At 34.3% G+C, this 22,752-nt stretch overlaps 3 protein-coding genes across 4 annotated transcripts; all 3 read right to left on the bottom strand.

The window, feature by feature from the left end:
• Window positions 1-225: 225 nt before the first annotated feature.
• On the bottom strand, window positions 226-1,111 carry LOC110787159 (PRA1 family protein D). The gene has a single exon (XM_021991731.2). The coding sequence runs from the start codon at window positions 990-992 to the stop codon at window positions 489-491; it is 504 nt and encodes a 167-aa protein (XP_021847423.1). The 5' UTR covers window positions 993-1,111; the 3' UTR covers window positions 226-488.
• A 6,242-nt stretch (window positions 1,112-7,353) lies between these two features.
• Window positions 7,354-10,250, bottom strand: LOC110787158 (xyloglucan O-acetyltransferase 4). Its single transcript, XM_021991729.2, has 3 exons — window positions 9,805-10,250; window positions 8,892-9,534; window positions 7,354-7,907 (listed from the first exon to the last, which is right to left on the bottom strand). Exons 1-3 carry the CDS (start codon window positions 9,983-9,985, stop codon window positions 7,502-7,504), a joined length of 1,230 nt encoding a protein of 409 aa, XP_021847421.1. The 5' UTR covers window positions 9,986-10,250; the 3' UTR covers window positions 7,354-7,501.
• Window positions 10,251-11,874: 1,624 nt separating this feature from the next.
• LOC110787180 (uncharacterized protein C630.12) lies at window positions 11,875-20,384 on the bottom strand. Of its 2 annotated transcripts, XM_021991754.2 has the most exons (13): window positions 20,040-20,384; window positions 19,030-19,083; window positions 18,779-18,957; window positions 16,182-16,317; window positions 15,772-15,868; window positions 15,061-15,120; window positions 14,053-14,150; window positions 13,900-13,934; window positions 13,730-13,787; window positions 13,555-13,629; window positions 13,317-13,474; window positions 12,974-13,234; window positions 11,875-12,346 (listed from the first exon to the last, which is right to left on the bottom strand). In XM_021991754.2, exons 1-13 carry the CDS (start codon window positions 20,187-20,189, stop codon window positions 12,112-12,114), a joined length of 1,596 nt encoding a protein of 531 aa, XP_021847446.1. In that variant the 5' UTR covers window positions 20,190-20,384; the 3' UTR covers window positions 11,875-12,111. The 2 variants fall into 2 exon arrangements, with proteins under 2 accessions (XP_021847446.1, XP_021847447.1); XM_021991755.2 differs by lacking the exons at window positions 19,030-19,083; window positions 20,040-20,384 and having other exon boundaries at window positions 16,182-16,324; window positions 18,779-18,913.
• Window positions 20,385-22,752: the final 2,368 nt, after the last annotated feature.

The following is a 22,752-nucleotide window of genomic DNA, read 5'->3' on the forward strand; positions in this document are numbered from 1 at the left end:
CTCACAGACTGTCAGCAATAGTGCCTCAATTAGGACAGTTTTTGTTCTATAACCAATTCAGTAGTCAAGAGCGCCATTCGACTAGAAACATGATCAAATTACCCTTTCAATGGAAATTTTTATAACTCAAATGCATCAAGGTTAGGATAATCTTGAAGATTGATGCATTCATTTGAAGATCAATCAAATTCCAATAAAAACAAATTGAGCTGCAAAAGACCAAAATCCGGCAATTGAACCAAATTTGATAGCAAAAGTATAGTACAAAATTTGTCCAAATCTTTTGTTACAACAAACAACCCAAATTAGTAACCCCACCCTAGCAACAATGAGACCAAATGCTATTGCAATTAGAACAATCTCTTGTCAAAATACAATCAAAACTCATGCTTAAATAAATCAAATCAAGCATATGAAAAATCTAACAATTTGATTTTCAATTCGATTCATTAATCACAAAATCAACAATAATTTAAAACCTAAATCAATTAGAACTCACTATAACCTCCAGATTCAGCATCAAGAAGACCACTGTAAGGATCCTGATCTCCAATCGGAACCCTAAGAACGCCGTGCAAACCAACAACTACCGCAGAAATTACAAACGACACCAGCAAATTCATCCACGCGTGAGCAAAAACGAAGGCTACAATCGTAATTACAGAGAGCACGCTGACGACGATTCGATCGTCGACGACGAATCCTAGGATTTCGAGAGGCGAAGTGCGGGAGGCGAAGTAGAGGAAGTACCATCCGAGAGCGGCGGCGAAGACAAGGAGGAGAGAGAGTGGACGTAAAGCGAGGGTAAGAAAGAGGATGATAAGGAAGACGTTGATGTAGTTGACTCGGTAGTGATTTAGGTTTGAGTTGAGCCGAGTTGTGGCGTCGGAGAGGGAAACTGGGAGGGAGAGGGAACGGATGTCAAAGAATTCTGGCCATGGTTGGGAGGTCATTGCGGCGGCGGAGTCACCGGCAAGGGGCGGTGAAGACATTGTTGAGAGTCAGGGCGTTTTGAAGGTGTAAGAAATGGGGCAGATTTAACGTAAATTTGGATCGTGGAATTGGGCGAATTTTTGGTTAACAATTGCTGGTAAAGGAGCGTGTTGCCTTGTTGGAATTCGGCCGTGTCTCAAGTAACATCTTGTTAGAATTGTACGGAAATAGATTTTTTATTACTACCTCCGTCTCGGATTACTTGAACCGATTTGACCGGCATAGAGTTTTATACAAAGTAATTGACTTAATTGATGGTACTCCAGTTGATAGTGGGGCATTTTTTAATATAGATAGGGATATGTGTCCACTTTTTAAATGGAACAAGGGATAGGGATGGTATTGGGTCCAAGACCCGACCCAGATCCGATTAGACCCGGTCCATTTTTAAGGGTATGGGTCCAAAAAAATTAGACCCTGTGGATCTGGGGCGGATCTGGGTCTTTGTTTAATGGGGCGGATCTGGGTCTGGGTCCGGGTCCAAGAATTAAAGATCCAGATCCGGTCCAAATCCGACCCACAGACCCATATATATAATTTTTTTTTTAATTATTCAAATTTAAATATAATTCAATCTTTACGTGCTAAACTTTATTCAGTTCTTATGATACTAAACTATTTAAATATTGTTTGACGTGACATATAAATAATAATATTAGAAACTTTAAATACTTATTGTATTACACTTTACAAGGCTAATATAAATTTTTTTCCTAAACAAAATTAACGAATATTTCATACTTAGTGGTTTTATTGAAGCAACATTACGTTTATATAAAAAAATATGGGCGAAAAAATTATGTAATATAAGAAAAATGAGGGACAATTTTTTTTGGAAAACACGCTTATACCCATTTAAGACCCAGATCCGACCCTAGACCCACTAGACCCAGTGGATCTGGGTCTGGATCTGATTTTTTTGGACCCAACGGATCCGAGTCGGATCTGGATCCACCTCTTAAAAAGCGGGTCTGGGTCTGGATCCTGTCGGACTCGGTCCAGATCCGACCCATTGCCATCCCTAGTAGGGGATGGTGTTTGTGACCACAAAATGATATGTGAAGGGGTAGTTGATATAATATTTATAAAAGTTTACAATTTATAAAAACGGTGTAAGTATTCGGGACGGCTTTATAAAAAAAGCGATGCAAATATTCTGGGACGGAGGGAATAGTTCGATATTCTTGATCTTATTTGATTCGTGTTTTGTACTCTCAATTTATCAATGTTTTATCAAAAAAAAAAAAAAAATTAACAAAATTACACCTTTACACTTTAATAAACATTATGCATTAAACAGTTTAAAAGTAAAACGGAGTATACATGCAATTGTAAATTTTGATAGGTACGACCACCTTTCAAGAAGATTGAACATATGTTACAGAGGAATATTAGTTCAAAGTCAAAGGTAGAGAAATTGAATTTCTACTTGAATTAATCATAATAAGATAGATTTTCTTTTCAAACTTGGAAATATATTTCCAATTTTCAAATAAAATTTTTCAGAATCTCCAGAAGCCTTCATTCTATAGGTATATTTTTCTATTTTATACTTTGGTCGAGTTTCACATTCCCCTTCCGACAAGGACCTCACAAATCCCATTCCATCGAATTAGTGGATACTCTTTTTTCTATTTAAATTTCGAAAGAAATGTTCCTATCACATTTATATGGATTAAATGTTGCTTTTTTCATATTCCCACTAACTTAAAATTCCCAACTTATGTTTTTAGATTCAATGATTTATTATTTAATTATTAAGAAATTAAAATTATAAATGTTTGATAGTTTTGAAGATATATATTGAGAAAATCTAACCATATTCCAATTATAGGGTAGCGGAGATGTAGAGATTAAGATTAAATAAGAAGAAAATATGACAAGATTACAAACATAAAAGGCGTATGTAGAGATTCAGAATATTGAAAATAAGTAATTATAGAAATATCTAGACAAGAAAAAAATTGGACTCAATTAAATATAGGTAAGATAGTTGACATAGAGATTGTGTGTATAACGGTATTCAATCCTTCTTTTCTTAAAGAACCATAGTTCTCAAATAAGGGGCCAATCCGTCAATAGTAACCCCGATGTGGAGTGTGCTTGAGGATTTGTAGTTGGGATATATTTATAAAAGGGAAATGGTGGTTATTGAGGTAGCATTGTGTAGAATTATCTTCATTACATTGTTTCAAATTTGCCAAAATTCTAGAAGTCGCATATGATTCATTATCCACTTCTAGTAGCTTCCAATTTTTGCATATAATTAAATTGCTTCAATATGCACACATAGCCGTGCTTGGGCCATTTGGGCTCGGCCCATAAATGTTTATTCAGACTATCAGGGTCCGCCTCAGTGCGGCGGAGGGGTACGTGATTGAGGATGATGGTTTGTTTGGTGTGTCAACTCTTGTAGTCTTACTTCATTCATTTTTTTTTCTTACACTCATTCGTCTTTTTACACTTTTCTATTACTTTATCCATATTTTATTATATTCAACCTACTTTTTCATTTTTGTCTTAATATCTGTACAAATAGTAACCGTAAAGATATTTATGGAATGGAGTAGTAAGTGGGCAGCGGAGATATAGAGACTAAGAATATTAAATAAAAAGGAGATATGAAAAAACTTCAAATATAAAAGAGGTAGAGATAGAGAAGATTAAATAAGTGGAAACCAGTGGCGGATCTAGGAATTGTGAGATGGGATGCGATTCTACTAATGTAAGTTTCAATATGCTATTAAAAAAAAATTGGTGCAATTAATTTCCCTAAAAAATTGTGTAGTGCATAATTATATCAAAATCATTCGCTTCAATTACATTATTTGACTCTGTACATCTCTGACAACAACGAAGTACTCCATATATCTAACTAGACTATGTAACTGATTAATTTTTTAAGGTTCAATTCATTTATCAATGTTTTAAAAAAAAATTAATCGTACAGTTAGAAAATGTTACATTTTTTAAAAAATGGTTAACTATATTTAACTATACTACTATGAATTTTTCAAATATTAATAGTAAATATTGTGTTTGCAAACAGTGAAACGACTAATTTTTTATAGATATTAATTACTTTTATGTAAAATATATGTAAATTTTGTGAAAAATGGAAAGATACTATATTAAGAATAATTAGAATGGAAAAATACTCGATACATGGCACCAAAACTAAACAAGTGAAGAGGATGAGTTAAAAAAAACAAAACAGGGAATTCTCCTTCTACCAAGGATTGAACCCAAATAATATTTACACAAGTACGAACTGGGACAAACATCATTTCATGACAACATATAATACATTAAATAGATATACGGTTTTTCTGATTATCAGCTTTACATCAACTTCGATTTTCTTTTTCTCGGGGAATGGGGGCAAGTGTACCCCCTTGTACCCCTAAATCCTCCCCTGGTGGAAACACAGTAAGCTGAGAAATAGACAAAATTTAATGTTTATGGAAATATACTCAAAAAGGTAAATATCACACACACTATAAGAGAGAAATGACGGTGATGGAGTAGAATTGTGTTGAATTATCTTCATTACATTGTTTCAAATTTGCCAAAGTGTAGAAATCTCATATGATTCATTAACTTCTAGTAGCTTCCAAATTTTGTCAACAGCGTAATCGAAATGCCAGAGTTTACTTGGCTTCGGCGGTGTTACTTTTAAGAGTTGGGTTTATATTGCCCCCACTTCACATTGTCTCGTTGAGCTCATTGAAGCTTTCTTCCTTGTGATCACTCTACGTGATATCGAAGTAGTCATCTTCGCATTGTTTCGTTGAGCTCATATCACTTTGAGTGAGATCGAGGTAGTAATCCTCGAGAGGATATGACTTAGGAACAACGTAATTGAAATGCCAGAGTTTACTTGGCTTCGGCGGTGTTACTTTTAAGAGTTGGGTTTATATTGCCCCCACTTCACATTGTCTCGTTGAGCTCATTGAAGCTTTCTTCCTTGTGATCACTCTACGTGATATCGAGGTAGTCATCTTCGCATTGTTTCGTTGAGCTCATATGACTTTGAGTGAGATCGAGGTAGTAATCCTCGAGAGGATATGACTTAGGCAGAAGAGCTTCGACTTGACCACTGTATTCAAAGAATTAAACATGTTCCAAATTAATTAATACCATCCCTATTGCTTCTCTAGAAAATATAAAAAAGAATTGTTGGACAGTATTCATATCAAATTTTACGAGAGCAGAGGAATCTACATTGACATACCATTTTGAAGAATAGTTAGTTCAAAATGATTAAAAAGTTAGCCTATATAGATAAAAGTTATCTATTTTTAGTAATAAAAGTTTTCGCTTTAATAAAAATTATTTTTTCAAAATCACTAATAATGTATAAAATTAATCATCTAACCCATTAAAATATTTATCTATCAACTTTTTTTACTAATATAAAAATTAATCAAAATTAAATTAAAGTTACAAAAAAAACTAGGTTACCATTATAAAAAAAAAAAATAAAAAAAAAAAAACTGGGTTAAAATTATCATGGTGTATAATAAATTTATTATACACGGACATGGTGGGTGGGAATTCTTGAATATGGATGCGAAGAAGATGAAGAGAGCAAGAAGAGGGCATCCTTTGAGTGATGTTGGTGGATATGTACAAAAGAATGTCAACTCCACGTATTTATAAAAAGAAAGGGCGGTGATTGAGTTGCGTTGTGTAGAATTATCTTCATTGCATTGTTTCAAATTTGCCAAAGTGTACAAATATCTCATATGATTCATTAATTCCCAGTAGCTTCCAAATTTTGCCACATAATTAAATTGCTTCAATATGCACACACGTTGATTTTCTTGGCTTATAGTGAATAGGTTGTCCCTCGTACGAGCCAAAAGTGGAACATCTTAGGTTATTTTGGTAAATGTACTTTTAGTGTTCCCTATAAAAAAGAACTAATATGTCCCTACTAAACATGAATTATATTACGGAGTAACAAATAAGTATTAAATACAATAAAAAGGAAAAGAGAAAATAGTCAATAGCACAATAAACAACATCATACAGAGAAAAGGTCAAAAATAACACCATTTTTTAAATGGACCCGATCCATATTAAATTTATTGTGAACTATGCCAAGATAAGGTCAACAACTTGTTGTTAATTTATTTTGGCATGTTTATTAGAATTATTATTGGAAAAAAAATATCAATTGGTGCGGTTGATACATGTTGTGTTTGTCACACTTCGATTTTAAAAACATAGGTTACTATGATTGAAAAAATGGTTACTATATCTAAGAATTTTGGTGTTTAATTTATTATAGCCACTATATGAACAATAAAAGTCTCTATGTATGTAAAAACGATGCTAGAGAAAATTATTCGTTTTGGATCTACACTAATATTATTGTGGACCAGGTCCACGCAAGAATAATCCAAAAAATAAATAAGGAAAAATTTATAGTAAAGATCGCGTAGGCCCAACCACAAATTATGACACTAATGAAAAAACAAATAACAACGGGCAAAAAAGTCAAAATTAAAAAAAGATTTTTTTTACCAAATACTTAATTACAACTCACTTAAACCAATAAAATCAGGGCCAAGAATTAAAAAATGATTTTTTTTTTACCAAATACTTACTTACAGCAAACTAACACACGGTAATGACAAAAAAATCCTATAAAAGTAAAAAAGTCAATCAATTACCCCTTTATTTTCTCCTTCATAATGTATGTTTGTTAATGTTCAATTGATAACAACTTGAGAAAAGATGACAATTCCCTTATTTCTCTTCATTTTAATTTATAACCCTTTAATTCTCTCAATTTTAATCCATGTACTACCTCCGTTTCAAAATGATTTTTATAGTTACTGTTACTTTATAAAGTATGGTAGATGGGTAAAAATGTGGGTGGGTGTAAGAAAAAAAATGAATAAAGTAATAGAATGTGAGTGGAAATTAGTAAATGTTGTGGGGTAAGAGGAGTAAAATAGTGAATTTTCATGTCCAAAAATAGAATAAAGCAACGTGTAAAGAACATTATGAAACGGACTAAAACGAAAAGTGTAAAGATCATTTTAAAATGGAGGTAGTAATAAATTGAAAAGCATGTACCTCAATACATGAAAAACCTCTAAGTAGAGGTTGATCATCAGCTAAATATATAGTCCATCAAATTCCAAAGCGGAAGTCGTATTTTATATTCCAATATTTTTTCCATACGTAAATAATTTTAAAAAAGAGGATAGAAAATTAAAAAGAAATAAAGTAGGTATATTTTTAGGTAAATATTTTCGGGGGTAAATTTTTGCATCAGAAAGTGTCACGTGTCACTTCTGGTGTCTATTCTAGTATAATATATATAATAGATTGGACATGAAGTGATGAAATCATGATAAACATGCTTGACAAAATTTATGTGTTTTTTTAATGAAAGAATCTTGATGTGTTACATACTACTTGTATGTATAATCTATAATGTATTAGAACTCTTTGAACAAGAGCATCATGTATAGTGGGACGATTATAACAATCATAAAAGTAGTGCCAACAAGAGGTCATTCCACACATCAATAGGACCAGGCATGCACCAATGCACACAATCATTGAACCCTTTCTTCTTCTTCTTGTCACGCCAGTATGAACCCGGGTGCGCGTCCGGTCTCATCAACATAGCCATAGTGATGTCCATGGCTCGAAATATTGGTTGTCCTTCTTTCTTTGTTGCTTTCTCGATTTCTTCCATTTGAACACCTCTAACATCCCATTCATCATTGTTTTTGCTACTTACCAAAGTGTTTACTACTTGTGTTTTGTTGTAAGGCTTTAATCTTTCACAATGGCCTCCGGTATTCCACGTCCCATTCTCGAAATGTGTTGGTGAGATTGTTCTCACCAATGTCACCATGCCCTTGCATTCCTGGCAACTATTAATGTAGCTACATGTATTTCATGTTCTGGTCAGAATCGATCTCAATTAACTTTACCATTATACAAGTACATAGCGTATTTTGATCTAGCAATATGACAACTAAATCCGGGCAGAGAGAATAAGGAGTTACGTAGTAACTAGTTGTGGTAAAGAACCAATTGCTTGTTGGTTCAGTTGTGAATGAGGCTGAACTTGGTAGGGAGAAACCTGTGTTCGATCCCCCGCGACAACAATTGGGAGGGAACTGAAACCTATCCACTCATCGCCCTAAATCCGGATTAGTCCTATGGCTGAACTTGGTAGGGAGACTAGTGGTTTTTTTTTTTTTTTTTGGTGTGTTAGCACCCGGTTCACCCTTAGGGCTAATCCGGATTCGGGGCGAGTTCTGGGTGGATAGGTTCCAGTCTCATCTCAATTGTTGTTGCGGGGGATCGAACACGGGTCCTTCCTACCAAGTTCAGCATCAATCACCAATGAACCAACAGATAATTGATAGTTGTGGTAAAGTAGTTGATTGCTCCATGTGATTAATTATTCATATTAACCTTAATTATTTAGGTTCTTTTTTCATTAAAAGTGGTAGTTTCGTGCAATCTATCTATCTACAATTATAGTTCATGTCAGATGGTTAATCAATTGTACAAAAATATAAATTCTCAACCAATATCACAGCAATTAAGGACATTAATACATTGTCTAATGACATTCCACTAATTCACATTTCACGATGTTTGGGTATGACAACTAATTTAGTTGGTGTTAAAACCAATGAAGTCTTAGTCTAGTGGTTAACATTGAGGATATGTGCGTGTACATTATGTCTCATGCTCAAATCTCCGCCTCCATTTGTTATTTATTTGCCCTTATGGTTAATTTACACACACAAAAAATCAAATTTTACCTACATCAATATAAGTTCGAAATTGCGCATAACTATATAAAAACGAGCCAATTAATTAATTCTGTAAACATAAGTCGATCTAAAGCTTACCTGAGTGCAGTTTGAAAGGCCTTCCCAATAGCAAAACTCACTTTAAATTGAGTCAAATTGGATTCATTGCAATAGAGACATCCAATTAATTTCCCTCCTTGAAACAAATAATTCTTCCTAAAATACCATTGAGCACTTGAAACAATGGCATAATCAACTAATCCTTGATTAACATTATAACCCCAAATTTCATCCACTTGATCAAGGTGCAAATCATAAACACCACCCTCTCTTTCAACACCCTTAACCAAAAACCTTGTCCATAACACCATTAGGGTGAAATTGTTCCTAGGAAAGAACCATGTTCGAGACCGATCTTTGGCATCCTTGTACACATCAATTGGAGCTTCTTCTTGAGATAAGATGCATAAAAGGGACTCCATTTGGTTTCTAGCAACTGAATCTCCTATAAATGCAAGCCTCTTATCGCGCATTATTTGAAAGAAGGTCTTGGGTTCGAACCTTGGTAGCTCACATTTGTCTGGCTTCCATTTCCAATATAAGAACTCCTTGTCATTCCTCCCATGCAAGAAACAATCTTTTGATATTGGAATTGTGGAGCAAGTTGCATTTGTGTAGGGAGGGTTCTTTGTGTGGTCTTCAACCCATTTCCCCTTAAACAAATCACATTTTCCATAATTACCTGAAAAATCATATACAAATTCTTGTCAAATATTGTCTAATTAAGCAGTTTACTAACTATCAGATCACATGTCATGTCACCCATCTCCTACCCAGTTAATAACACAAAGTGTAAGACATCTAATAGGATACTCTCCTAGCTAGCTTAAAATCATTAAATTAATTGATACCACATAAACACTAGTGGTAGATTAATGATAATTACAACAACACCCTCAAGATTATACATATGATGCGTATATATAGTAATGAAATATAGGTAGATATATACCCTTTGGAGGATGAATAAGATGATATCTTGGATAGTTATAATGTAATGTTTTGGCAATAGTGAAGACAGAAAGAGGAGAGGAGGGAGATAAGATGTTAAAGAGGGTGTAGGTGAAAAGTATAGAGTACACCACCAATGAAGCAAGTCCACTGATTTTGGTATTTTCTTGGACATCTCTCATACTTTTTTTTTTTGTGATTAATTGTAGCAAATATGAGGGGATACATAAAATTAGGAAAAATGAAAGGTTGTCCGAGTTTTCAGAGAAAGATATGTATGGAGTTTCCTCTCTTCACGCCCCCCGCCTCCTTATAATTTGTTGTTAGTGTAACAAACTCTTAGTGTACGTAATCCAATAAAATAATTAATTTTATGGTACGGATGAGGCAGGTCTTGGTCTAATGGTGAAGAGTATGTGAAAGACGTGACTTATACGTTATGCAGTACGTATAAGTCACGCCGTTCTGAATTCACCCTGAAAGATTTAAACCAATTAAACAAGTTGACATCTAAAAAAAGTCTAGGAAATTTTTGTGGTTGATAAAATTAAAGGAAAATGGGGGAAGTGCAACATATGTGATGGAAGTAAATTGTAGCTAGTTACTTGCTCATTGTTGTTAGTTCGGTGTTGCCACATGTTTCATAAATTGTTTCATGCCATACAAATGTTTATCCAAAATTAAAGAAACCTTGCATGCATCACATACTCAATCTTTACACCAATAAATAAAACTTTTTCCAAAAAAATTACAAAAAATCTAGCATATATATATGTAGTTGATGAAGTTATATATGGAGTATCTTGAACATCATCGCAAAATATGATTGATATGATGTGTGTGGGTGTAAATTGGATGGACTGGATTGGACTTTATAAAATAGCGTCGAAGTTGAAAATTTGTCCGTTAAGGGACAGACGGTGTGTAACAATTTGACTCTCATCAGTCATGATCATATCCGCTAGTTGCTGGGATATATAGGCATTGTTTTGGTGGTTGTACTATTTTTTGTTCTGAATTTTTGCATGCAAATGACGGAAAAAAACAACGGAACTTCACGTGATCCTGAGCACCAATTGCTTTCAAAATTTCACGAGATATCATATGATCAGCTTATTACTAGAATTCTACATTTAATTTATAGTACTTCTCCTACTACTAACTAACGTACGTAGTAGAATATTATGAAGTGACTGCTGCTTGAACTCATAACACGTACTCGTGTCCGATTATCCGACCTAAAACTTCCAACTCGTATCAAAATTGTACCCTAACTTAGATAATTCAACTTCGAACCTCAACTTATCTAGTTTATAAATTGATAACTATACTTGTATTATTGTGATTACAAGCTAGTGATATTCGTATCGATCTTGTTCTCTTCGAATTTCTCACCCTGCCAAGCTATCGCCGCTCCCCACTCCTTTCGTTTTCTTGATGTCATCCCTTTCCACGCCGCATTAACTACGATAGTTATATGGTCTAAGGAGATTGGCCTACCATACACCCAGACTAACTTCTTAATCGGTCTGTTATGACTTATGAGCCATGGAGTCCAAAGCTTTTGCTGCCCCTTGGAGAAGCCTCGCTGCATTACTCCGGCCCACTTTTTCTTACCTTCCTCTATCAGTGCCAAAATCCTTGCAGGGGAGCAAGTGACATTCCTAAACACGACCTCATTTCTATGAAGCCAGAGAGCCCATAGGGTAGAAAAGGAAACAAATTGTCACTCGTAGAGGGAAGATAATCAACTCAGTTAAACATTCCCATCAAAAAAAGAGTTCATGCTCTCATAAGCGGAGTGTTTTTTTTTTTTTGGTGTTAGCACCCGATTCACCCTTAGGGCTAATGCGGATTTGGGGCAAGTATTAGGTGGATAAGTTTCAGTCCCCTCCCAATTGTTGTTGAGGGGGATTGAACACGAGTCCTCCCTACCAAGTTCAGCCCCAATCACCACTGAACCAACAGATAATTGGTTCATTGACAATTTTCACAAAATTCATGTCTCATTACAAGGTACTTTTTTGACAAATCTGCCGTATTATAATAATAGCCTTCTTATAGAAAAAACTAAAATGAAAATACTAATAATACTACGGAAATATAAGTTTGTTACAAGCTAAGTACTACTTCAGTACAACAGGAGATGTGCGTTCTTCCACTACAAGAGCGCGCTATACCAGACATTACAAGTTACAACCATTTTAATGTTACATTAATTATTACAACATTCATTCTGGATTTACAGTTAACTCTAACCTTGTAAAAGTTACATGAATATTACAACAAAGCCCCTCACCGGACTGTATCATTGTTCGCCCCAATCTTTGAACAAGAGCATCATGTATAGTGGGACATTCACCACAGCAATTACCAAAACCATCCCAACCACCCGATTACATCGTTGCACCATTACCCTCGTAAATGGTTTGCTTGATCTTGGCAAGTTTTTCACATCAGATTCACCATTAATGTCCACTTTCGTTGCACTCTCTTGCTCCTGAACCATCTGTTTCCTAGCAGCACGTATCACAGCATTGCCTCTGTACAACAACATGCCGTTAGTACGTTGAGTCGTTGAATTACATTTTGACATAAGACCTGTCAAATATCGACCCGACCAGAAAATATTGGGTCTTGAACAAGATTTTTTTGACCTGTAACCCGAACAACCCCAAAAGTAATGGGTCAAAACCCGACCGAACCCGTTTTAGGCCCGACTAATTAGAAAACGTTGTATTTATAGTAATAAATGAGATTACGAAGAATTTCAAACACATTAAACACGTTGTTGTTACTATTGTTGGGTGTAATATGATTTTGATTTGAATTATACATCATTTCATGGTTGAACTTGACTAAACGTAAACTTGTGTGAAAATTTGTTAATTTATACAGATATTTTGTATATTTATTACCCAAACTAATGAAAATATAATACGAGTTTTAAAATCTCTCAGCACTTTGGTCGACCCGAACCCGAAAGTTATGGGTTTTGGACAAACATTTTTAAACCCGAACTCGAAAGTGACCAATCAAACCAACCCGAACCCGAAAGTTTTTTTACAACCCGACCCGTTGACAGGTCTAGGACTAACACATAAAAGGAACGAAAAGCCAATAAGAAAGTCACAAAAGTCAGTGAAATGAAGGTAGAATGATCAACCAACCTTTCTGCAGAACTCATCTCCTTTGACACAACCAAAGGGGCTTTACTATGCTTCTTGATAAGATGCAAGCCTCCTTCTGCATCCCACATCATATCATACTCACAATTTTCGTCTTCATTTTTCTCTTTTCTACCACTTGAAAAAAGATCGTCTTTGACGAATTTATTTATCTTTGTCATCAGATGCCCGAAATGGAACTGAATGTCATACGTAGGCAAAATAGACAAGGCAACGATGGTTACAACAAAAAGTATGATATACCTGGAATCATTAAAATTGGAAGTCAATAACATAACACATTGACTTTTTATTTTAACTATCAGCGAAAGGTACCAAGAATTACCATATATATATGAATAATTGCTTAGGAAGAAAGCACAATTGAGTAAGTACGACTGGTTCCGAAGAAGATCCATTCGTATGTGTAAAATTGCTAACAGATAGAAGCATGAACGATGGATACAAGTTCCCTTGTTGCCAACTTAACGTCCCAAGAGTATGCTGGCGGGAGTAAACATATAATTAGCTTGAAATCATCCAACATATCAACTACGAGAGCGCGAATACGTTTCAGTGATTACCTCCTTGACGGAACCATATTTTGTCTTGTGGTTGACCGTACACTGGTCATGATCATGACCAGAGAGGACAAGTACCTGATAAAACCCCCCAAAAAAAATGAAGTTATTAATAATAGCAAATTAAGTCTAGTTTCATTCTTTTTCTAACAAATTGAGGAAAAGCCAGAGAGCATACAGGCTGAATGGAGTCCAATATATGCTTTGCAGACTCCTCAGTGACATAGTTCTGGTATCTGCAGCATCATTTATACAATAGAATAATAAATATTTACCATTAACAAAATAGTGAGAAAAGAAATGTTCACACATTGATGAGAAATTTGCTGAGATATGAATGAAACTTACAGTATCCTTTGATCATAAGCAGAACGAGTAATCCTCTGAACACAAAGGGAAAAAACCCTGTGAGTTTAATTGCCAAACGGTTAGGTATATATATGATAGTCATACAGGTATTTTAGCACCACAAAACCCAAGTCAAAAGGAAGACATTGATACCTGATTGATGACTTCTGAAGAACGGTACGGGCAAGGAGTCCAATCAGGTCGGTACAGCGGGATATGAGTCAATAGCACCCTTGGATTTGTTCCTACACCTGAGGAAGACCATAACTTAATCTTTTGTCATACAACATAAATTTTTCTCCTAATTTTATACTTTAGGGAATTTTTATAGGTTTTGAACCTATGACCTCTCATTTGGTAAACACATACTTTAACCACTATGCCACAACTCATTTTGATATTCTTTATACGTTCAAAATTATATTAACTCAATATAATTAGAAAAATGGTATGAATCATTTTTTAATAGTCTCACATCACTAATTAGTCATTAATTTTACCAGTTACTAATCCTTACCTAATAAAATCATTTTATGATAAAATTTATTAAAGCATACTCAAAACAAGATATATTGTAATGTAAAAATTAAATAAGACTCAAAACGACTTATATAATAATCTTATTGATCCATATTTCTACTATCCCGGGTCATCGCCCGGGACACTAACTAGTTTTACTTTAAAAAGTTACATATTGTAGGACTCTCCATATATTTTTAATTAATGCTTTTTACAAACATAACAGCCTAATTCATGAATGCTGGAATACTTTATCAATTCATTGCCCCTTCAACTTCTATATCAACGTACACCATTAGGTAGATTTGATTACAACATAAAATCACATCAAAAAAAGGCTTATGAAAATAAATATTGTAATTCAAATTTTTATGGTCAAACAAATGGACGAACAAGATTATTCCTAAATATTTAAACATGAACGAAAATAGAAACAAACACTTTTTTTAGTCTAGAAGTTGCTGGGTTTTTATGCGTTTATTACAGTTGGGTTTTTAAGAAACTTAGATTTTCATTTCTACACACAATTGCAACTCCTTGTCATTGGGATTGAACGAGTGGCTTCTTCCAGGACGGGGAGAAATATCACACAAGTCCAAGTAAGACCAAACTCCTAATAGAGACAAACTGAAATTGACTTACCCGTAGAGACACCATCCAAAAACGACCAAGTAGAGGAAGTTGTATGATCTTCCAAGTTACCTGCAGTAAAAAAAGAATCCCCTTGGTAAAACTGACTCACAAACATATCAAATAAAATGATTTTACAAGTAATTCTGACTCTGTGAACCACCACACCAACATAACATGCGTTTGGGTACTTGGAATTGATTTTGAAAGAAAACTCACTTGGATGTTGAAAAACAGGCAATAGTCTAGAAAACTACAGATTTTTAAACACTACTGCGTAAAATGGGAAACGTGGGAATGTTAGAAAATCTAAAAATTCAGTTGCTAATGCTTGCATCCATTTATACCAACCAATAAATGGAAATTATGTAAATCTCTTACTTTTTATTTCTATAACTCTCAGATTGAACAACCAATCAGGTAAGCAATAGTGATTTCACAATTTTTTCCTTGGTTTTACTTTGTGCAAATACACTCATAGATAGGATTTCAAAAGTATGAATCACGACTAACAAGGAACCAAATATTTTCAAAGAATCAAACAGCTTACAACTGACCCTATATGCAATACAAGGCCACATCAAACATAACAAGAAAACATGTGACTTTGAAAAGAAAATTTTACGAGAACTAAAAATATCCAACGAGAATTTGAACAACCACCCTAAAACCAAATCGAATCTCTTTGCAACCAGATACTGTGGTAAATGATGTTTACTTTACCATCAATGGTTTGGGCATCAATAGCAACAAAGTCTACTTTTCCAATAGTAAAATTATAATTTCTTTTGCCAAAGGTGCCTTCATAACGTTCCATAACCTGCAGCAAAAGGGAAATTAAAATAAAATGAAGGCATAACCAGAGACATTAATTATGTGTTTCCCTTCCCTGTTCGTTTTACAGACCATGCAACAACATGATCAGATTTGGTCATAGGGTGAAGCATAGTAAGTACGAAAAATAAAATAAAAATTGCAATACAACCCTTTGTGGAAGAACATATTTTCAGTGTATATAGAACAATGAATAAACTTCTGCTAGCAAGGTTGTAATTTGATTGAGAAATGTTGAAGGCTATAAGAAAACAAATTCACCCAAGTACAATAGGTAACAGCTGTAACCCGCTATATACCTCTGGCTTATGGAAAATATGACCTGCATAGCCAACGTCGTGATTTCCAGGAATGTAGTAAACTGGAATATCTTTGGTTTTTCCTCGTTCGCCCAGATCAAAGATATGCTTGAACCGGCTCAAAGATTCCTGCCATCTATTGGCTAAGAGAATGTAAGTGGTTCTTGAACATGAATCTATACTATATATTAAAAGGCGTCTATAAGAAAGTATGTGTCTGTTTTTGGGTGGTTTGTGTAAGGTTTGAACCCTTAACCTTGAGTTTAAACAATAAATCTTTTACCACTAAGCTATTACATGTTTCATGTTATCATTGCAAAAAAAAAAAAAAAGTAAATGTGAATGTTATTAATGTAGTAACCCGGGGCATCGCCCGGGCCTAAAAACTAGTTTATAATTAAGAAAAGCTTTAACATATTACATTTGATGATTCATCTACACTACTACCCAGAGTTGGACAACGGCATCTATCTACAGATTCGGTTAGAAAGTTGCATAAGACTCCAGAGTTATGAGACTCATGACTGTGATATTCATGATTCAGAGTGATGGAAATTTGAACAACCATTCGAGATGATTTCTCTTGAAGAAAGTAAGAATACGGTCTCAGCAGAGAATTTCTGCCACAATGATCATAACTCATACGTATATTATTTATAAAATCACATGAAGATCAAGCAGAATAAAGAATTAATAGGCTGCACAAGGATTCAATTGTGAATGGAACACTAGCATTTTGAAGTCCATAATAAATTTTAGAAATGCATCCAGAAACATGAAATCACTCAACAGATGACATTATCATCTCTCTTCCAAATCCTTTTTTCTCAAATAAACGGGTGGCTAAATTCTCTCATTAGCCACACTATACACTATCCTTACTATCATGACCCTATGGACCCAAACCAAACTCTACACATCAAACATCCAAAGTGAAACTCTCTCCCCTCTATTTCTCTTACGATAATGTACTACATGATCAGTTTTCTTCCAGTCTTTCCGATGGTGAGTTTAAAAAAAATATGGCAAAGGATGAAAGCATTTAATAAGGTTTCAATGAAGATTTCACGATGGCCAAGTCAAGAGATGTTGAATTTGTGAGTTTAAGAGGAAAGAAGAAAGCAAGAACAGAGAAGGAAAGCCATTGACGAGCTTGGAGCTCGTGGCTTGGAGAGATAAAACAAGAGTCTACATTTTATTAATGTTGTAATAATGTGAGATAGTACAAAACTAAAGTATTTATACCAAGTATTTACAAGCTAGTTACAAGCTAATGTTCTATACTCCAATAAGAGATAAGCGGAATTTAGAGACTGACTAGGACTCTAACATAGAACAGGAGCCAAGAAGTTTAGATGATTAAAAGCATTAAATTATCTTGTGAAGGATGAAAAATATATTTTGGAGGTCACCAATTGATAATAGGTGATACTCAAGGTACCAAGAACAAAAAATAATGCGTTCGGTGACAATGCCTATGAAGTCATTGTGAATGCCTTGATGATGATTAACTCGTCAGCTTTTTGAACAATTGAGGTCAAGGGAGGTTTGTTAGGTGTAAACCAAGATTTGGGCTCTAAGAATCCAGCAACTCGGCAAGCAAGGTTGGACAACACTAAATGGTTGGACTTTGCACCACTAAATGGATTAATTTATTCAAAGGAGGAACATTGACACATTGATCACAGAAACAGGCTGCAGCACATAGTCAAATTTCCGTGTTTGATTCAGGCAATACTGTTGGTAGATTTGCTATATACTTTTCTAGGAAATAATAGTTAGAATAATTATTTAAGTAAGAGTTGTATTCAGAAATAAGTTGTAAACAACTAGCATTTCTTAGCTATTTAATTTTCTCCTTAATTGTATGCAAACAATATCGTACATCCTCAACTAATAGAACCCGGTTAAGAAGATTAAGATCTAAAAAAGTATAACCCTTTGTCTGCATGAGCATGACCATTATTAGTGTGATATATACATATATTTCAGACTTCAAACTGATATAATTTGAGACAAACAGCAATGAGGTTGGACTGTATTGTTAAAATTATTATGTGTGTTATGCTAGTTTGAAAATTGATTTAACTTCCACATCTATAACCAGATAGTTAAATGCATAAAGATATCTTGTAAGGAACATGTAGTACACCAGTAACAACATGAATCCCCGTTGACATCAATGACATGTAACTGTGCCTATTTACAAGAATTAAATATTAGATAGCAGGAATATTAATTCAACATTTTATTGTGCTTCAATCTATTAGCAATCACCATGTCTGCAGTAACTATCTAGCTTTTTGACATTTCCTAAGTTCAATAAGATATCGTCAAAAAAAAGGTTCAACAAGAAGATAGGGCATCCATTAATACAATAAGTGCACAACCAAAACCATAAAATGTCAATTAAAAAGCCAAATGGCAATGATCTTGATTAATGTGAAAGCCAATTTTTATCTTAAACATGAAATGCAGCAAATGTTAGCAACTTCTTTTACTTGTAGAGTTGTACTTGTAGCACAAGCATACACAACCCGACTCTACGATTCATACAGTCAAAACATCAGTAAAAATTGCATAGAATCAGGTCTTACTCTTTATTTGACAGTTGTGGACCACCATCAAAGTAGTCACCCAAGAATAAAATTGCATCAGGCTTGAAAGGCAAAATGGTAGAAAGAAATGCTCTGCGCATGTACAAATCTGAGTAAAATGTAGCAATCTCCAAAGCAACTGATTTGGGACCAAAATCATGGGAGGTTCTGTCCATCAGCTGTTAAACATTATGCATGAATTAGGATCACAGAAACTCCGAAAAGAGGCACTAACAAAGAACAAAACTCACCTGTGGGTCAGTGAGGACAGCTACTTTCACGAAATCACCTGACATATCTCCTCCCTACACATAAATTTGAAAAAGAAAAAAAAATACACTGTCAAAATTGTGAAGCCTTCCATCATGCAAGCACACTGCACAATTTATAGGTATTGAATTTTAATTTCTTTTCATATATTTACATTGCCCGAACTTTTGTTCCTTCGTCACAATTTACTTCCTCAATTGTTTTTTGTTATCAGTACCATAGTAGGTTAGGCGAGAAAAGGACATTATGTTGCTCATAGTATTGATAAACTCCAACAGGCAGATGACATTGTTTGGCTACTCTATTCTCTAGAGGAAAGAAATCTCAGACTTAGACCATAAGTACATGAATTTAATCATCTTTGTGCTCTCAATTTCATTGCATTTGTAGCCATGGTAAAGAGACTTATGCTGAATCAATGCACATGATAATATGCTGACCATTTCTCTTCATTTATGTTCACAATGTTATCAAAGTATTGATTTTATAATTGTCATTCAAGGATCAAGCTTAAATTTTTGCCTGAAATGATACATTTATTATGTGAATAACATTACAATCATGTTGCATAATCACTGAACTAACCAAATGATTTAGTTAAAATAGCTCAAATCATCACAATAAACAGAAAAATATATCCAAATCCAAACCAAAAAGACCCATAAATAGAAGAAAAAAATCCCTCTTTCTTCTTCAAAACGCATACATGAATACATGATTGAGTAAAACAGGAAAACCCCACATTTAAAAATCAAAACAACACTCCCCACTACCAGTTTCCTAATCCCACCTATCAAACGGGCCGTCAGAGTTCACTCACATCCAAATTCATACTAATCAATAAACACCCCATCTTCTTAACAAGATGAGTAGCTATAAAATCAATCATAAAACAATCATGAATCCAAATCCTAATCAATAAATTGGTAAAAGATACCAATAAACAAGCACAAAAATTGCTAAAAAAGATGGAGGAAGATGGGGAAGTTACCAAAGAAGAGGAGGAGTGAAGATGAGGCCAAGAATAAGACCAGAGAAAAGGAAGCCAGTAAGCAAACATCTCGCCATATAAGATGGTGAGTGCCCAGATCAAGCAGAAGAAGAAGGTCAACTTCCATGATTTCTCTCTCATCATCGCCATTTTCGGAGCACCACAATCTATCTCCGAACTAATACACTAAACTGTTTTACTGAATAACTACAACTTCACCTTCATTTGTACTTGTCTGCTGCTTCTGTGTTGAGGAAGTCTTTGAAGATAGTCCATCTTCTTCCCAGCTTTGTTTCCTCTTTGGTCTTGCCTTTTCCTTAATTTTTGGGGTATTGTAGTAATAGACTAATCTCTTTTTTAAGTAAATTGCCTAATATCTTTTCTAAGGGTTGATTTTGGTGTCCATGTAAAAAACTAAAACACCCTGGTTAATACCAAGTAAATTGCATAATATCTAAAATTTCTTATATATTGTTTTATTTTAAAATTATTTATGTAATAATAAAGAGATTTCTGTGGTAAATGCTAAGAGACGTCAAAATTCGTACAATACACCACATTTTACCTAAATTCATAATCTATTGTCCATATCATTTTATTAAAAAAAACAGTATAAAACCGTTAATTGAACGTTGGGTAAACTGCAAATTGAATTGGTGATTTTGTTAAATGGTCGAATGAAATGGCAATTTTGGGTTAAGCAACCCGCCAATTGGGTTGTTCTCAAGCATCCCGCCAATTCAATTGGCGGTTTAAAAGTTAATCTAAAACAAAATTATATTCCAAAAGACTAACTGACGTGGACGATACATTGAGAATTTTGTAAAATATGGCGTATTTAGAGAATTCGGCATCTTTTAGCATTATTTACAGAAATTGCTCATAATAATAAAGTTTAATTGATAAAATAACCTTACTATATTTAATATGCATGCAGTTTAACAAATATAACCATTGATAATACCCCAATTTAGGGGGAAAAGTTAAACTCATACATTCAAACTCCATAACAAATTTTAAGATTTAAGATAATTTACACACGCAACGCATACACATATGACTAGTAATAGTAACTAGAAATAAGTGCCTGAGTGGTCATTTACCTAACATAAAAAATTGTCTAAGTGGTCGTCTGGTTGATCATAGGAATTGAAGTAAAAATCCATAGTAGTGATACGAAGTACGTAGTACTATTCTTCATTTATTGGTGAAAACTTAGTTTCGGAATAACACTTGGAGCATACGGATTAACATTATGCGAATTCGTACAAATTATAAAGTGTTCTGACTTTTAAGTATACTCATGTCGTTCATAGAAGCAATTAATTTGACTCAACAAAGGAGCCATGACTCCACTTCTTTCACCGAAAATAAAAAATTAATTTGACTCAACATAGATTGTGTAAAAATAAAGTCTATGTACTAATCACAAAATAGTTTAATTAGTATGTACTCCCTCCGTCCCGGAATACTTGACTTGTTTTCCTTATCGGGCCGTCCCTTAATACTTGACCTGTTTCTAAAAATGGAAATATTCTAACAATTTTATATTATTTCTCACTCCACCCCTATTAACCCACATACCCCTACTCCATACAAAAAATAATTAAAAATTCAACCCCTACTCTCCCCCAACCCCACCTCTTAACCCACCTCCCACTAACTACATGAATACCCCACTATCAACTACTACCTATTAAATTAAATAAGTCAATTCAAATCCCTTAAACTCTGTGCCGGTCAAACCGGATCGAGTATTCCGGGACGGAGGGAGTAGCTTGGATGGTGTCCCATTGCAATTTGCAATACACGTATTAAACTATTAATAGACGAATTTAACAGTTTCATTGTGTTCTTTTGGAAATACTTTTTTATACATTTAATTTCCTTTTTCACCCTTTATTTATACGGAGTAACTCACAACATTAATACATACATTAATGTTGATACTAGCTACGAATTTTTGTCTCGCTTTTAATGAAATTTAAGGCCTGGTGACGTTCAATTCTTCTCAAAGAATGGAAGAAATGATATCTATTGAATGGCAAGGCCCAATACCTAAAAAGTATACAAGAGAACACCTTTATAAGACTTAAAAATGTGAGCTACCAAAACTAGATATCAAGCATAACATGTGTACATTCCTGCCTAATTGAGGGTTGTGCATAATTTAAGCATCATATATCTGAGAACAAAATTGTCTCCTAGTATTTAAAAACTAAACATTCAGCTGTAACTGTAAGCACTTTGTTGAACAGGAAGTAAAAAACTTCAAATTTCTCACAGATGGGAAATTTCATCTGTCAAATACAATCAACTAAACCAGATATTCACTGAAACTGCAACCTCATGTCTGAATTCTTGTATAATGATGTATAATTCAGCATTCAGATACCAATTCTGTCATCCTCGGACTGTAATTCAGTTGAAATGATCTCAACTTTGTTAAAGTCTCAGATCATTCTAATGGAGCTTGGCAGTGATTTTACAGCATAACTCTGAACAACCAAGCCAAAAAGACTAACACATCGGCATTCTTGCTGTATCGCCTATTCGTCATTCTTGCTGAATCACACAAATTTTGTAGAACTTTTATTAATGGATTAGTTTCTGTGCAGATTTAACGGGCTCAAAAACTAGTGCAGAAGCATACACTAGTACAAGTTCGCGGTAGCAATACCAATAACCTCTCATAGTCTTGTAAAGCCAAACG

Source organism: Spinacia oleracea, chromosome 1, assembly GCF_020520425.1.
Source record: "Spinacia oleracea cultivar Varoflay chromosome 1, BTI_SOV_V1, whole genome shotgun sequence".
NCBI classification, from domain to species: Eukaryota; Viridiplantae; Streptophyta; class Magnoliopsida; order Caryophyllales; family Amaranthaceae; genus Spinacia; species Spinacia oleracea.

Excerpts from the sequence above, each read along its gene's own strand:
- LOC110787159 (XM_021991731.2), bottom strand. The coding sequence starts at position 992 with ATGTCTTCACCGCCCCTTGCCGGTGACTCCGCCGCCGCAATGACCTCC.
- LOC110787158 (XM_021991729.2), bottom strand. The coding sequence starts at position 9,985 with ATGAGAGATGTCCAAGAAAATACCAAAATCAGTGGACTTGCTTCATTG. Across the intron at positions 9,535-9,804 it reads TCTTATTCATCCTCCAAAGG|GTAATTATGGAAAATGTGAT; the intron begins GTATATATCTAC and ends ATGATTTTTCAG. Across the intron at positions 7,908-8,891 it reads GCCTTTCAAACTGCACTCAG|CTACATTAATAGTTGCCAGG; the intron begins GTAAGCTTTAGA and ends AAATACATGTAG.
- LOC110787180 (XM_021991754.2), bottom strand. The coding sequence starts at position 20,189 with ATGGCGATGATGAGAGAGAAATCATGGAAGTTGACCTTCTTCTTCTGC. Across the intron at positions 14,151-15,060 it reads TTTGGATGGTGTCTCTACGG|GTGTAGGAACAAATCCAAGG; the intron begins GTAAGTCAATTT and ends GGTCTTCCTCAG. Across the intron at positions 13,935-14,052 it reads CTTCAGAAGTCATCAATCAG|AGGATTACTCGTTCTGCTTA; the intron begins GTATCAATGTCT and ends CTTTGTGTTCAG.